The sequence below is a fragment of the Bufo bufo genome, chromosome 1 (assembly GCF_905171765.1).
Source record: "Bufo bufo chromosome 1, aBufBuf1.1, whole genome shotgun sequence".
In the NCBI taxonomy this organism is placed as follows: Eukaryota; Metazoa; Chordata; class Amphibia; order Anura; family Bufonidae; genus Bufo; species Bufo bufo.
The window spans coordinates 408,261,385-408,278,789 of record NC_053389.1 but is presented as its reverse complement, the minus strand read 5'-3'; the positions used below and the strand labels follow the sequence as shown (position 1 = coordinate 408,278,789).

The 17,405-nt window shown below is 42.6% G+C and overlaps 1 protein-coding gene across 1 annotated transcript in view; it reads right to left on the bottom strand.

Annotated features, from left to right (window-relative positions):
- Nucleotides 1-17,405, bottom strand: part of STK32A (serine/threonine kinase 32A) — a 290,285-nt gene that overhangs the window by 12,817 nt on the left and 260,063 nt on the right. The window contains exons 8-11 of the mRNA XM_040406255.1: nucleotides 7,565-7,662; nucleotides 6,707-6,823; nucleotides 2,139-2,264; nucleotides 448-576 (exon numbers count right to left, since the gene is read on the bottom strand). Coding sequence (XP_040262189.1) covers nucleotides 448-576; nucleotides 2,139-2,264; nucleotides 6,707-6,823; nucleotides 7,565-7,662 — 470 coding nt within the window. The remainder of the gene's footprint in view (nucleotides 1-447; nucleotides 577-2,138; nucleotides 2,265-6,706; nucleotides 6,824-7,564; nucleotides 7,663-17,405) is intronic.

The window sequence follows — 17,405 nt, the reverse complement described above, 5'->3', positions numbered from 1 at the left end:
AATCTTAAAGGGTTCTCCTGGAATGATTTAAAATGGCCGCCAGCAACCTGTCCCAAAATATGAGCAGGCCTGGTTACCACCACTTGCAGAGCTGACTTGGTGGTGAGGGGATTTGGCTTCACTACCAACTACGCTCTTGTATTTGCATATACTACATATTGGGGAGTTTCCTGTCAGGCAGCACATTGAAACACATATACAGCTAGCGTATGTTTTTTTTTTAGCATTGGAACAGGTTTTTGAAAATACTGAACATGACTCGAGTGCCCGAGTGATGAATCTTCCACTCACTGCATTAGCTCGCAATAAAACAAAAAGGTCCAGCAGTGGTGCACCTCCAGGAAGCACTCCACAGAAATCATTCCGCTATACTTAGGTAATATTTGCCAACCTTTTAAGAGTTAAGCCCTCTATACTCATAGTCAAAATGTATAATTTTTTTCTCACCATTGCTGCAGGACTTTTTCCATTGTTCTTCACCCTCTTGGCTAGTCTCTTCTTTTTCTTGTGCAAAGGTTTAGATTCTAGTATCATTTCTTCAAGCTCAAATGTTGGATCACAGTTAAGTCGCCCTTTCTGGTTACATAAAACATGAATAACAATAAATCCTTGGCATAAGATTTTTTCTTCTATTCATTGATGGCAGTGATAGAAATTAGACCCCTGCTAATCATGGTTGCGACATATTCTACTAAGTAGAGAGAACTTATATTTTATAGTGGTGGGAATTTTTTTTTGAAGAGGGCCAGTCACGTCCTCGCAGAACTGGAACTGATAGCATACCTTTACAGCTGCCTACCTGACAATTCACTAGTATCGGGTGCTTAAACTAACGGCACCAATTGTGGGCAAATGAGCAAGGGGGCAAGAAGAAAAACAGCTCCAGAACTGGTGACGATTTAGCTGTAAAGGTATATCCCCGGTTTCCATTCTGTGATGATGCGACGGGTCCTCTGTTACAAATGATTAGCACTGGCTCAGACGACAATAATTAATATTTAATAATTTGCATATGACCAGCATATACATATGTCACAAGTCTTTACTCCATGGCATACTAGGCATAATTTACTGCCATAATGGTCCAGGATTTTAATCCGATGAAGGACATCTGTATGGCTTGTTTGTCCTCCTCATACTGTGTTTGCATTGGTTTCCTCCAGTTTCCTCTCACATTCCAATCTCATACTGGTACATTAATTTTCTTTCAATTAAACTGACCCTAGTATGTGTGTCTAGAGTCAGCACTACTTAGGCAACTACAAGGGCAGAGCTTTAGGCTTGGGTTGAACGGCGATGTTCATGACTACACCCTTCACACCACCAACAATCACTGTGCAGCCATTGTCCATGGGATTGCAGCGCGACTCACAAGTAGCGAGGAATCCAACCTCTGAATTGTTAAGAATCCAGCAGTATTGGTCATTCTGGGATTGCAGTCATGGCAGCTTATGAGTTGCACTAGGGTTCCGCTCAATTTCACAGCGCTACTGCTACAAAGCAATTACTGGTCGCTTGACTGGTGTCGTGGCCAAGACTGCAATGTAGTCCCAGCCTTAGGCCTCATGCACACGGCCGTTGTTTGGGTCCGCATCCGAGCCGCCATTTTCGCGGCTCGGATGCGGACCCATTCACTTCAATGGGGCCGCAAAACATGCGGACAGCACTCTGTCTGCTGTCCGCATCCGTGGCTCCGTTCCGCGGCCCCGCTAAAAAAATATAACATGTCCTATTCTTGTCCGTTGTTTGCGGACAAGAATAGGCATTTATATTGCCGGCACCCGTTCCGCAAATTGCGGAAGGCAACACGGGCGGCTTCCGTTTTCTGCGGATCCACGGTTTGCGGACCGCAAAAAACGGAACGGTCGTGTGCATGAGGCCTTACACTGCAGCATAAATCTGCTACCAAAAATACAAATGTTATAGTTAACACATCATGGTCTGTATTCCAGGTTATTACAAGGGCTGACAAATAAATTTCTAAAAACACTCATTCATTTTGGTGCAAAAAAACCCACTTGTTTTAAACACAGACTAAAAATGCAATGTGAGAGTGTACAGCAGCAGCACGTCTGCAGGCCATTGCAGCTTACGGCCTTAACAGCATGATGAGATCATGTAATAATTTCTGATCTTACCGTAGGTGTAAATCCTGGCATCATTTTTTTCTGCAGGACCATATTCCAGTTAATATCTGATAATCCAGAAAAGTTTTGAATATCTTTAAGGCATGAAAGGCGCTCCTCTGGATTTCTGTCTAGCAACTGCAATATATAAAAAGTATCTTCAAGGAACACTAAAGGAACCAAACAAAAGGCAAATCGAACTTTTAAATTATTCCAATTATTCCTTTCAGTTGATTCTACCATGTGAGTTCTTACATTAAAGGGGTTGTCTGGGATTTTGGTGGAGGGAAGAGAGCTAGAACTACCTGTTCCTTGACATTCCCTTCGGGCTTTATGGCTCCTATGCTGTCTTTACTGGACTTTCAGTCCCTGCATGTAAACTTACTGCATGGACAGGGATAATTGCAACACTGGGTCACATGCATGATGCTTAGGGACATGTCAACATTGAGGCCAGCCATTGCCTGTAGCAGTGCATGTGACTCTGTCTGTGCTGGAAGTTTAAATGTGGGGAATGAAAGTTCAGTGAAGACAACCTAGAAGCTGTGGAGATTGAATGGAGTGGCAAGGAGCAGATAAATATATTTTTAAAAAAATCCCTTTAAATATTTTTACATTTTTGAGTTTGGCAGATATACTTGAACATTACTGCTGCTATTTGGAAACAAACAGCAGGAGGACCGTACCGGCGGTGCAGACAATGGTGCCAGAAAAAGAGGCAATTATAGCATCATTTTTTATTTTACAACAATTGGGGGCTTGTCCGGTATTTATAGTTATCTGACAAGACACCTGGCTTTAGCAGGAGCCTTGCACCTTTGCTCTGTCTGCAGAAAGGAGGTTAAGCCCCACCCCTTCACTAAGCCCCACCTCTCAGAAAATCCTCAACCAACAATAGAACAGATCAGCTAGAGATTATCCATTGTGCTCCTTGCAGGATTTCTATCAGACAGTTTTTTTCAGGAATATTAGCAGACACATGCCAAATGTAGGCATTATGGAGCTCTACTGCTGTTCTGTATAACCTTAAGGCTGTACAAGCCATAATATATCTATGAATTAGGCCTTACGCTGGCCATACACATTAGATCTACTGAACCTGACAAGTTAGGCAGGATTGTCTGTCCATCTAATATGTATGCGGGCCTCCTATTGTAGATGAAGATGACATGACAAGTAAGGGGGTACAGAGTTAGCTATTGACTGAACAAGTTCTGCTTATGGCATGTGGATATGCAATCCATCTTCTCTTCTTTTTTTGTATATTCTGCGTATGGCCGGTTTTAGGCTTATTCAATAAATTTGCAATTCTGTGCCGTTTACACGGAAGCAACCAGTTAATCAGAGGTTTCCTCCCAATGCCCAGTATGTTTTAGTACGGCACTGACATTGAATGCTTCATAAAGAAGTTTCCTGTAATTTTACTATGTAAGAGGGATTGACAAAATGATGTACCAACATGGTAATTATATTGTAGCCTTTTTTTATTTAGTAGAAATCTAAATGAAAATTTCTAGAGATGTCTGCTATTTCCTTTACCAATAATCTACACGGTGGGATTATTTGTTTTCGTGTGCGGAACAATGGTGTTTTCAGCAGGTGACGAGAAAGATGCGAAGGCTTTGATGTGAATGATACATAGACAGACAGTTGGGACAAGTAAATGTTCCAGGCTCCCCAGGTAATTGTCGCAAATAATCTGTTTTGTGATTATGTGAATTACCCAGCTGGGGAAAAGACACTGCAAAACCACAAGAAAAATAGCTGGGAGAACAAGGAGACAGAAACATTAACTGAAATTTGCTGTAAACTTAACAATGGTAGGTCAGTGTGATTGCTGTTGGGATGACAGATGATAAATGCACACTAGATAGTAAATGGCAGCAGACAGATCCTCTAATGCTTACAAAAACATAGCCAAAAATAAAAATCACTTATATTAATGGTTCCATGTTGGAGACAACAGTATGGAAAGAAAGAAGACGTTTAGATGAAACAGTAAGTGTTTCAATGGATGACAAATCCTAGGACATAAATCAAAATCCTAAAGTCCTAACTCTGTGGTATATAATACCAAGTACTCTTCATCCATCATGGCCTATTATAGCTAAAATTACTATAAGTACTGTGACAAAAAGATTACTGGGCTATTTCAGAGACACTAAAGTGACCTACCTACTGGGTTTTACCATGATAAGAGAAAATATGTTTTTGTGCATTACCTGCAATAACTGTGATGACAAACCTACATAAAAAAAATTGTGGTACTCTGCCAAAAAAATGCACATGGACAAAAATTGGTGGCAAACCATGCATGTGTTTTACGACAAATTACCTACTGGCACATAAGAGTGCACCCTAACTCTTAGTGCTCATGCACACGAATGTAATTTCTTTCCGTGTCCCTTCTGTTTTTTTTTGCAGACCGTATGCGGAACCATTCATTTCCATGGGTCCGCCAGTTACTCTGTGTGCTTTCCGTATGTCCGTATTTCCATTCCGCAAAAATATAGAACATGTCCTATTATTGTTCGCATTACAGACAAGGATAGGACTGTTCTATTAGGGGCCAGCTGTACCGTTCAGCAAAATATGGAATGCACACAGTATTTTTTGCAGATCCTTTTTTTGCGGACTGCAAAATAAATACGGTCATGTGCATGAGCCCTTAAATATAATGAATGAGCCTACATGCAAAGCTCTAACTGAGCGTTACTAAAGAGTCTTCAGTCTAACAAGTCAGATAGGCAGGGTGATGGGCTGTGATAGTAAGGCTGAGTTCACACGAGCGTGTCCGGATAAGGTCCGGATGAGTTGCGGCAAACCCGTGCGAGTAGGTACCCCCCAATTGCAGTCAGTTTTGACTGCGATTGCGTTCCGTTGTTCAGTTTTTATCGCGCGGGTGCAATGCGTTTTGCACGCGCGTGATAAAAAACTGACTGTGGTACCCAGACCCGAACTTCTTCACAGAAGTTCAGGTTTGGGTTCAGTGTTGTGTAGATTGTATTATTTTCCCTTATAACATGGTTATAAGGGAAAATAATAGCATTCTTTAATACAGAATGCTTAGTAGGTGGTCAATTGAGGGTTAAAAAATAAAAAATAATTAACTCACCTTCTCCTCTTGATCGCGTAGCTGCCGGTGGTGATGGACCATGTGATTGGACCATGTGATCTGACATCACCACAGGTCCTTTAGCCGGCAGCTCATGATTAAAGAAGTAAGAAGAGACCGGCAGCTACGCGATCAAGAGGAGAAGGTGAGTTAATTATTATTATTTTTTTAACCCTCAATTGACCACCTACTAAGCATTCTGTATTAAAGAATGCTATTATTTTCCGTTATAACCATGTTATAAGGGAAAATAATACAGTGAATAGACTGTCATCTTAGTAACATGCGTGAAAATCGCACCGCATCCGCACTTGATTGCGGATGCTTGTGATTTTCAATCAGCCCCATTCACTTCTATGGGGCCTGCGTTTCGTGATAAACGCACAATATAGAGCATGCTGCGATTTTCACGCAACGCATAAGTGATGCGTGAAAATCACAGCTCATGTGCACAGCCCCATAGAAATGAATGGGTCCAGATTCAGTGCGGGTGCAATATGATTGCATCAGCTGTTGCACTGTACAGTATGCCCTAGAATCTCTCCACACCTAATATCACATTGTGTGAGAGATCACTTGAATATGTCAATATAATCTCCATTTATGTAGCTAATTAGGTTGAGTAAAAACAAGCTTTCATCAATTCAACCTTTCCCAGGCTGAGACCACTTGAGAATGATTTACCGACAAAGTCATGTGGCCACTGGCCAGTGTGGGTGGGCTACGGTACTATGTGGGCAGTCATTAACCTTTCACACAAAAAAATAGGTAATTATCACTTCTTTTAATCTCTCTTACTGAGAGTACTAAGGGACTATGTTCCTTAAAGGAATGTGTCATCAGAAAATTATCTATGGTTTAAATCATCTTTTTATGTTACACATATATTTATATATAAAAAAAATAATAATAATGGAGTTTTTTTATAATTTTCCATTTCAGTATATTTAAAAAAATAAATAAAATCTGAGCCACGTCATGGTCTGTACAGATCACTTACTGTCATTATCTGCTTATCATTACAGGTAGGATTAGACCAACAGCATGTTCAGCTGTATTTCTGTCCAGCAGGACGTGGGCCGCAAACCACCACACTTGGTCTGCAGGCCGCGGCTTGTGCTCCACTGCTCTAAATTCTGTTAATAACAGCTCAGGCAAGATGGCAGCCCCATAATCATGTTCAGAAAATATAATTAAAAATATAATATTAGAAAATAAAAACAGATGAGATAAAAAGGATATGAGTTACTAGCTGTTTTTAACTGCTGACACATTTCCTTTAAAACTCCAAGGGAATGTGTGACATGAAGGAAGCAGTTTGTATTTTCTGGTGTCCTACAATGTGCAGATCTAGCATGCCTCCTGCTGACCAGGTCACTGATCGGGGAAAGGAGTTCATCATAACTCAAGTCTGACTGTAATATTAGTCAGCATCTGTAGTAGCTTAGACTTGGCAATACCTTACCTTGTGCAGTAATGAAACCATTTCTTTGGACCAGGCAGGAGGATAAGTTACAGTCGCTGTATGAAACACATTGACTATGTCTGTTGCTGCACTACTTGAGTGAATGTGAAAAGGTCTCTGGATAAAAAGCAAACATAATTACAGTTATAATGTAACAGAATTACTCACTACTGTATACATATGACATATTAGAGGAGTATTCATATACAGTACATTTGGTATGATGCAGGATGTGCTTTATGATATAAGGAGTACATTACTGTGGGGAAATATATTGTATAGTACACCGATACAACCGACTGTGGGTATGAGATGTAGTATTTTATATTGGATTAACTACCTTTAGCTAGCTATAGAGTTCATGCTTCTAGATTGTCCATACTTCCTTATGTGTAGGAGTTGAGGACATTTCCATGAATCAAATGAGTTTGTAAACTAAAAGCCAAAAAGCCATAAAATGTTTTACTGGCATGGCATAGACTAGTTATGTCCAGCTTCTTGAGAGCCACAGGTTGTCCACTACTGGTGCAGACTAGTCAAACACTCTTCCCTAATAATATCCATGGTCTTCACACAGTAAAACAAGCAAATATGGCTAATTTAGAAATATACTCATTTATATTCATAAAGCAAAGCATCTCTAATAAAAATGTATGCAGAATGATTTCTCAGAAACTGAGAATATGCTGTCCTGTTGAAAATGCTAATTGCCTTCTGATGAAAGGACCTCTCTCGATGTATCTTTGCAGCTACCATGGCAGTAATCACATTGTGCACAATAATGTAATAATAACAAAAAACATTTGTACAAGTAGAATAAAATGATCAAAGAATGCATATGCTATCAGGATGACGTACCCTGCCTCTTAGAAGCTCATATGCCGTAACTCCTAAGGACCACCAGTCAACAGCAAAAGAATAACAGATCTGACCTCTTGGGTAGAACATTTCTGGAGCTGTGATAGCAAAATAATAGGATTAAACCTATAAACCTCTGTACATTAAATAAAACAGAAAATCATTATTATTTATTATATGCCATTCACATATTAATACCTGCTGGTCCACCTATGATACTAGGCCATTGGTTTTCCAGTTTTATATAAATAAAGCTTAATGGGATAATGTTGTATGCCCATTTCTGGCCATTATATGACATGTATCCTGCATTTATCAACAGTTTTCCTGCCTTTATACCTACCATATTTTCATATTTTTCGCCCCGTAAGAGACACTATAGCTCAATAGCACCGGAGGACCAGGAAGCGGTGAAGGCTCTGATTAACATTGGAGGTCTGATTGCTGGTCTGATCTGAGGTCCAATGAAAAAATTGTTTTCTTATTGTCCTCGTCTAAAACCAAGGTGCATCTAATGGGCCTGTGCGTCTTATAGGGCGAAAAATACTGTCATTTTCAGTTTTTCCTGAGCTCAGTAGTTTTGAATTTAGCACTGGGGTAAAATTAAACACTTGCTAGAAAGCAGCAGTAGCAGTCTTCTTTCTGCCTCTCTCTCTCTCTCTCTCTCTCTCTCTCTCTCTCTCGTTGCTCCCGCTTCTTTCCCTCTCTATAAACGTTTATGAGCAGCTGCTATAACCTGAATTCTCAGTGAAGTGATAATCTACCTTCATCTTTGACTCACTGAAAATGTATTTTTACCAGTAAAAGAGTAAATAAGAGTAGTAGGAAGGGGAAGAAGAGGAGCCTGACAAATGGAGAAAGAGGCATTTTGTGTAATAAGATATATTGATATATGTAAAAAGAAAAAAGTTAATGACAGCAACTCCCATTGTGCCATTTCCAAGGTGAGATGGCTGGGCTTATGAAAACAGCCAAGCGGGCCCATTGTAGAGAATAGGAGTTAAGCAAACAGCATAGCAGAACAAACTACGCTGTCTCTGAGGTTTGCACGTTCTCGCAGACACCTTTTACCCAAGCCAATTATCGGTTGGTGTAAAAGGAACTTTATTGTTGACCAGAGCAGATTTAACAGATCATAAATGTTGCAAACTGCAGCTAAGGTAGCATCCTAAGACAGTGCCACATTTAAAATCACTCTGGCCCATACTACCCAATGTTTTTCTATGGAAAGCGCATGGCTATGTGCTTGACTTAATGCAACTGTTTTCAAAGGGTGTGGCTGAGAACCCAAACTCAGTACTTATATGGGGTGCACACATACTTTCGGCCATGTAAAGGCAGATTCACTAATACTGTTTAAAATGTAGACAGTGTACTTAAAGTTCTTTTGGTAATACAATATTCATGACTTATCCCATGTCTGTTTAGATGCTTAATTTGGAGAAGGACAAGGAAAAGAGTAAGGAAAAGGAAATTCCATGCCTGGATGATTCTACCAATGACAAAGTCTACGTCTGTTTTGAAGGCCTGTTGGGAGCCTATTGAAATAAAAAGGTTAGGGATGCGGTCTGTTGGGGGGAGTATGTGAACATATTCTTACTTCTCCCCTTGGAACGGTTTAATTTAGACAGGTAAAGAAGGATGAGGAGAAGAAGAGTTATAGGTCCCAAGGACCTTCTCTAACTGGTGATAAAGACATAAGGGGTCATTTGTCAAAATTGGTATTCCAGTTTAGTGCTGTAAAAATGTTGCAAGCGATGTCATTTTGTGTATATCATATGTCACATTTGGCCACATTTTGCAGCACTCGATGAGCCCCAACACTTTCTGAAGTGGAGTGAAAAGTTGATTGAGTTTAGAGATTAGAACAGGGTTAAGTCTTATTTATGATGTGTAACTTTAAAATTTCACAAAAAAGTCACATCTTCACACCAGGCAATCCCTTGGTGTACTTTTACTGACAGTAGCTAAACAACATCATACTGGCGCCAAATTTAATAAAACCAAATTCCACATCATAAATCAAACCAAAGACAGACTTAAAACTGACATCCAAAACACCACAAAGGATAAATTCCCCCATACTGGTTTGCCTATTAGTTATGGTGCAGGTCAAACCAGAAAGTTAGTTAGAATAAACCTTCTCAATATATATGAAAACTTGGCAGCAGCACAGTGGGGGTTGTGATTCTTGTTTAATGAAGAAGTATATACGTTCGATGCAAAATGTAAATTTAAGCATGAGTGTTCTTCTTGCTGTGGGTTCCACGGAGCATCTAGGTTCTTTAAAGGTAGAAATCAAAAGGTGATGATGGGGCTGGAATCAATGTTCTAACTGCCTCTGGTTCATGCCGACAGTATGCATTTACTGGGTTTATATTTCGAATGGTAGGCATTTTGGTGATTGTTGTTTGCCTATTGGCTTTTTCTTTTCTTGGGTGTATATTGAGGCCTTTAGAATTTTTATTTTTATTATTTTAGAGTGTTTAGTACAATTGGAGTGAGAAAGCAAAGTATGGAATTGAGCAAGGATGGGGAACATAGTACTTGTTCCTCTCTATCTTCCCCAAATCAGTCTGTCTCTCTGTGCAGAATCTATGGCTGGCAATATTTCTCTTACAGGGTTGAGATATAACTGGCCAAGTCATGTCCAAGTGTGAAGGGTGTCTAAGCAATGTCCCTCTTACAGCAGTAAAGTCAGTAGTTTTGATCAGCAAATACCCTACTGGCTGACTCCAATGCTTGGACATGCAGATTATGGACAGTGGCGTACATATAGGGGTCGCAGTTGCGACCGGGCCCGGCACCCCAGGGGGCCCGGCCACCTGCGGACCCCTGGCCCCTGCTGCAGCAGCTGCGCGTGCGCTAGACTGACTCTATTATCTCACTTGCCTTGCGGTCAGCGCCGGGCCTGGGCAGGAGCGAGCATGGCGTCAGTCCCTCGAGACCAGTGAACTCCTGTGGCAGGTCTCGCGGGAACATGCACGCGCGCCTGAACTCACGCAGCAGACGGGATCCGGACGTGAGAGAGGACGGACGAACAGTGAGGACCGCTGACCAGAAGAGTGAATAAGACAGTGAGTTCCCCTGCCCTGCTAGACAGCGCCGCAGCAGCCGCCAGCCGGTAACTCGGTAAGTAAGGAAAAGCTGCCCGCGGCACAGTGCACACTGACTCTGACTCACTATAATGTATGGTACATTTCCAGTTGTAAACAAGAGAATAGCAAGGTTTAGCACTCCAGTCCAGATGATAACATTCAAGCTTTGGGTTGAAATTCTCAAACAATTGTTCCGTTATGAGGGAGAAATATTATTCTCCTCCATGTAAGGGACTCCCTTTATTGCACTCTAAACCATGTACTTTTACCTATCTGTTTCTGCGTACTTTTACACCTGTACACAATCACAAAACCGTTCGATGCGATTATATATACCCCCAACAGGGTTTTTTAGTTTTTTACCTTTTTAGATCTATAATCAATTTTATCTACATCTTTCAGCCATTTTTTATCTACTTTTTACTTTTATCCTCTATTTAATCATTTGTCTAATCAATTATCTAGCCAAAACATTGAACCAACCAATTGTTTATGGATATATCTTATGTTTTTTGTTTTCATTCATTGATCTACCCATGCATCCTAACAAAAAAAAAATTATATATACAAATATAAATGCGTATGTGTGCATATGTGTATGTACGCACATATGTATACACATTGTTTTAGCTATTGTCCTCCAACTACTATGATTATTTACATTGCTCAGACAACTGTAACAACTATATGTTTTTTCAGACTTGATAAAGGGGTCCTGAGTACCCCGAAACGCATCGTCTTTTCAAAATAAAAAATATTGTATCCAAGCTCGGGTTGTGATTTGCGCCTTATGTCCATCGGCTCGCCGCACGAATCCAGTGCAGAGGAGACCTTCTTTTACATATTCAAATACCAACCCAAGTGGCGTTTTGGCCCCTGCCCAGGGTCATTTTGGACACCATCTGGCAGCACCAACCCAGACAACCTCCACCCTTCGAACCTCCCTCCACTAAGGTTGCACCACATTCAGTGAAAACCAAACCAGGTGAGTAATTTCACTCATCCTGGTTAGGGGGAAGGGACATCAATTTGTTTACCCTCACCTATGAGCGCATTCTCTCCTCTCTTGGCCATCTGATTTCTGACTCACTATGACACTGGAGTTGTTGGAGTAGTAGTGAGGGCCCCCAGGTCCCCCCCCTGGCCCCTAGCAGATGACCGGGGGGGGGGGGGAGGGTTTGCACTGGCACTGGCACTCTGGCAGGAAAAGCCCACCTCAGGGCACTGACTCGAGTAGTGAGAAAGAATAATGACCAGCAGCAGTGGGGGGCTGAATTTATTGATGGGATTGGGGTCTTTGGGGCCTGGGCTGATCTGATCATCTGAGGGGTGATGATTAATCTGGTGGGTGATGGGGGGGGGTCTTTGGGCTGATCTGAGACTGATGGGCATGGGGGATGACTGGGGGGCTGGGGGTCTTTGGGCTGATGATTGATCTGGTGGCTGATGGGGGGGCGGTCTTTGGGCTGATCTGAGACTGATGGGCATGGGGGATGACTGGGGGGCTGGGGGTCTTTGGGCTGATGATTGATCTGGTGGCTGATGGGGGGGTCTTTGGGCTGATGATTGATCTGGTGGCTGATGGGGGGGGGTCTTTGGGCTGATCTGAGACTGATGGGCATGGGGGATGACTGGGGGGCTGGGGGTCTTTGGGCTGATGATTGATCTGGTGGCTGATGGGGGGGCGGTCTTTGGGCTGATCTGAGGTCTGATGGGCATGGGGGATGACTGGGGGGGTCTTTGGGCTGATGATTGATCTGGTGGCTCAGTGGGGGGTCTGATGGGGGGTCTTTGGGCTGATATGAGGTCTGATGGGCATGGGGGATGACTGGGGGGGTCTTTGGGCTGATGATTGATCTGGTGGCTGAGTGGGGGTCTGATGGGGGGTCTTTGGGCTGATATGAGGTCTGATGGGCATGGGGGATGACTGGGGGGGTCTTTGGGCTGATGATTAATCTGGTGGCTGAGTGGGGGGTCTGATGGGGGCTGACTGGGGGTCTGATGGGGGTAGGAAACTAAGATGTCTGTCTGTCAAACTCTGCAGAGATGAGAGATGGCTGAAAGAAATCATCATGGTGGTCCGGTCTGAATGGAGAAGATGAAGAAAGAGAACATCTACTGTACATCAAAGGAGACGTCACTGGATGTAAGAGGTATGGGCACGATATATAGGTAGGGCTGTGCGTGGATGTGGCTTGAGGGTGGGCGACTGGGCGGAGACACAGGGGCCCCATAATCTCCTATTGCCCGGGGAAGTGCCCCTCCCGAGACCAGGCTCTGGATCCGCCACTGGGGGGGGCAGCGGTGGGGGGGGCCCATGGATCAGTTTTGCACAGGGGCCCCATGGATTGTGTGTACGCCACTGATTATGGACCTTCTTGGTTCTTTCCTTTATCTCCTTCTCTGGACGACTGTAAAGTAGAGATAGATTTCTTTCCACAGATCTCTAAATGACAATGATTCTCTGGGAAGTAGGCCTATTCCTCTGCGGACTGAGCACATGCATCTTCCTCTCACTTCCTCAGCTAACACACTACACTAACTAGACCATATCTAACTTCCTACAGGGGTGTAAGCAGAGTAAATATCTTCTCAATGCCAAATAGTTCCATAGCCAGACAGATTTGTCTTTATTAAGGGGTTGTCCGGGTTCAGAGCTGAACCCGGACATAACCCCGTTTTCATCCAGGCAGCCCTCCTAATACTGTAACCCTAGCGTGTGGGCCAGTGGAGACTATAGCTAGGAGGGTCAACCTTGTAAAGGCAGTTTCCTTCTTTATGTTGATTTTTAATTATACTAACTAACCTAGGCTGCCAGAGGGGTCCTGGATCGATTTTTGCAAATTTTTAATTCTTAAATTCAAACTCAAACGTCTATTGTTATAGATTCCTAATGGCCTAGTGCATTGTGCTTGTTGGGTGTGTGTGTGTGTTTACTAGATATTTCATATTTCAATAAGAAAGTCAATAACTTACTCCTGTAGCCTTCTTTATATTATAAGTTCTATTTGAATGACAAATTACAGTGGGCTTACTGAATGATGTCTATTTTTGTATGAAAGACCTGCAATGTTTTTGGATAGTTTATATGCAAGTGCACTTGTACCTTTGACAGAAAGACATCACAAAAGGTGCAACACCAAGCGATCAAAAGGGCGTATGCCTCCTAAAATAGTACCAATCAAACCGTCACCTCATCCCCCAAAATATGAGCCCCTACCTAGCTATGGCTATGGCTACTAAATAATAAAAAAAAAGCTATGACCTGCTGTATAGAAATAGGCAGCCCGATGCGCTCTTTTATGAGGTAATAAATTGCCATAGAAGCCAAGAGGATCTTTTTTGGCCTCCATCAGGTGAATACAGGGCTATGGCTAGATACGCCAACTGCATCCACTGACTGCCGTGTGAACGCAGGTTTATCAACACTAGTGCATGGTACAGAGCAGCGCTTCATAAATACAGCATTTTGTCCAGAAAATTGACAGATATTTTTCAGTTATTTGCGTAAAAGGACATGAATAAGGGTAGGTTCACACAGAGATTTTTGGAGGAGGTTTTGAGGCAAAATTTTCCTGCAGTTTTTTCATTCAAAACCAGAAGTGGGTTCGAAAGGAATCGGAAATGTAAAAGAAGGACTCAACGTCGCCTTCCTTCTGGATTCAATGCTGGCGTTGGCTGAAAAATCGGAAGGGAAATCTGCCTCAAAACCTGCTTCAAAAAACCTCAGTGTGAACCTACCCTTAGGGCTCATGCACAAGAAAGTATTTTTTGTCCGTGTCCGTTCCATTATTATTTTTTTCCGCCCGTATATGGAACTATATATATATATATATATATATATATATATATATATATATATATATATAGAAATAGAAAAGATGGGCAGCACTCCAAAATATAAAATGAAAAAACTTTATTTACCCCAGTGGGAAATGCGCGACGTTTCGGCTCCAAACTAGAACCTTTCTCAAGCCAATATATATATATATAGCAGAGCTGTATCTGAAGTTGTTCTGCAACAGTGCTAGAGGGTACTGGCGAAGACAGATGTAGCAGAGCTGTATAGGAAGTGGTTCTTCCACAGTGCTAGAGGGTACTGGCGGAGACACATGTCGCAGAGCTGTATAGGAAGTAGTTCTGCCACAGAGCTAGAGGGTCCTGGCGGAGACAAATGTAGCAGAGCTGTATAAGAAGTAGTTGTGTCACAGAGCTAGAGGGTACTGGCGGAGACACATGTTGCAGAGCTGTATAGGAAGTGGTTCTGCCACAGTGCTAGAGGGTACTGGCGGAGACAGATGTAGCAGAGCTGTATAGGAAGCGGTTCTGCCACAGTGCTAGAGGGTACTGGCGAAGATAGATGTAGCAGAGCTGTATAGGAAGCGGTTCTGCCACAGTGCTAGAGGGTACTGGCGGAGACAGATGTATCAGAGCTGTATAGGAAGCGGTTCTGCCACAGTGCTAGAGGGTACTGTCGAAGATAGATGTAGCAGAGCTGTATAGGAAGCGGTTCTGCCACAGTGCTAGAGGGTACTGGCGGAGAAAGATGTATCAGAGCTGTATAGGAAGTAGTTCTGCCAGTGCTAGAGGGTACTGGGGGAGACAGATGTAGCAGAGCTGTATAGGAAGTAGTTCTGCCAGTGCTAGAGGGTACTGGCGAAGATAGATGTAGCAGGGCTGTATAGGAAGCGGTTCTGCCACAGTGCTAGAGGGTACTGGCAAAGACAGATGTAGCAGAGCTGTATAGGAAGTAGTTCTGCCACAGTGCTATAGGGTACTGGCGAAGACAGATGTATCAGAGCTGTATAGGAAGTAGTTCTGCCAGTGCTAGAGGGTACTGGCGAAGATAGATGTAGCAGAGCTGTATAGGAAGCGGTTCTGCCACAGTGCTAGAGGGTACTGGCGAAGACAGATGTAGCAGGGCTGTATAGGAAGTGGTTCTGCCACAGTGCTAGAGGGTACTGGCGAAGATATATATAGCAAAGCTGTATATGCATCTATACAGATACATGGTCTAAGGCTACTTTCACACTTGCGGTAGAGTGATCCGGCAAAACGTATGCCAACTGATGACATTTGTGAGACTGATTAGTCTGAAAAATGCATTGAAATGCCGGATCCGTCTTTCCGGTGTCATCCGGCAAAACGGATCCGGCATTCCGGTATTTTGAATGCCGTATCCGGCACTTAATACATTCCTATGGAGAAAAATTCAGGCAAGTGTTCAGTTTTTTTGGCCGGAGATAAAACCGTAGCATGCTGCGGTTCTGTCCTGATCAGTCAAAAAGACTGAACTGAAGACATCCTGATCCATCCTGAACGGATTGCTCTCCATTCAGAATGTATTAGGATAAAACTGATCAGTTCTTTTCCGGTATTGAGCCCCTAGGACGGAACTCTATGCTGGAAAAGAAAAACGCTACTGTGAAAGTACCCTTAGGTGTATACACAACTGTAGTAGAGCTGTAATGGAAACAAATCTGCATCAGTGCTGGTCGGTGGGTGATGGTAATATTTTAGGGGAGGCAAAAGCACAGATCATTTGGCTACTAGCTAACATGCTTTTGGGCTGATGTATAGTAGTGAATTATTGTTTTGCTCCTCAGAATTTGGTTTGTGTGTAAAACTGTATTAGAATGCAGGACAGAACATGTTACTGTCTACTGAGGTCACTGACCATTGCTCTCTGAGTGATGATTCCCCACCAGGGAGGAGGGGCCTTACAGACACTGCAGGCTGCCAGACTGATTACTCTTCATATGAACTAGCACGCAAGGACTGAATTCTCAGTGTGATGTCATAAGAAGGTGTGGCCGGCCTTCACTCAAACTGCCTAAGCCCGCCCAGCCTTAGCTGCAGAAAACCAGGAAGTGAATAGCTGGCTGCAGGTGAGGATGAAATAGCAAGATGGGAATACCCCTTTAAGCCCTGCTTCTCTCCCAAAATTTCTGTTGTGTGTGCACAAGATGGAGATGGAGAGGACTGAGGGAAGGATAAATGGGGTGATTTATCATTTAGTTTACTCCAGAAAAGTGGCTATAAAAAGTCTCAAGTTGTGTGCTTTTGACTTTTTATATGTGACTTTTGAAAAAATAGTCACAAGTGGGTTTTACAAAGATCTTGCCACTTTTCCGAAACGGGGCATGGTAAGTGCTAGAAAGGGGTGTGGTCAGCATCCATAACAAATTTTCTTCAATTACACCACTTTTCTGGTGCAAATGAAGCCAGAAATTGACAGCAGCTCGGAGCTGTCTAGGCACACAGACTGCTGGAAGATGCGCCTAATATATGACATATGCGCCTTGTCATATATTAGGTGCGTGCTCTGGCAGCACATGGCGCATTAAGACTGGCGCAAAAGCAGGGAGAGACGCTGACATCACAGGTCATGTGACCCTCAGTGAAATCTGAGAAACCAGCCACCGGAGATAAAGTGAGTGAATTGGAAAGCTGTTACATTTGCTTACTTAGGAACATAGAAAGAACAAAAAAATAACTCGGACAACCCCTTTAAGTATAGAAAGAGCAGAAGTTTAAATGTAGAAATTACAAGGTTTGCTGAATCTTTTCCCACAAAACTATATATCCATCTGCTTGGCTTCTCCGGCTATATAACATACTGTCTGCAGATTATACTGTATTTTGTGGTGATTGGGTCTCTTTAAAGGCTATGTACACCTTCGGAGGCAATTTTTAAACTATTGCATGTTACTCATTTTTGGCTTAAAATAATTTTTTCAATT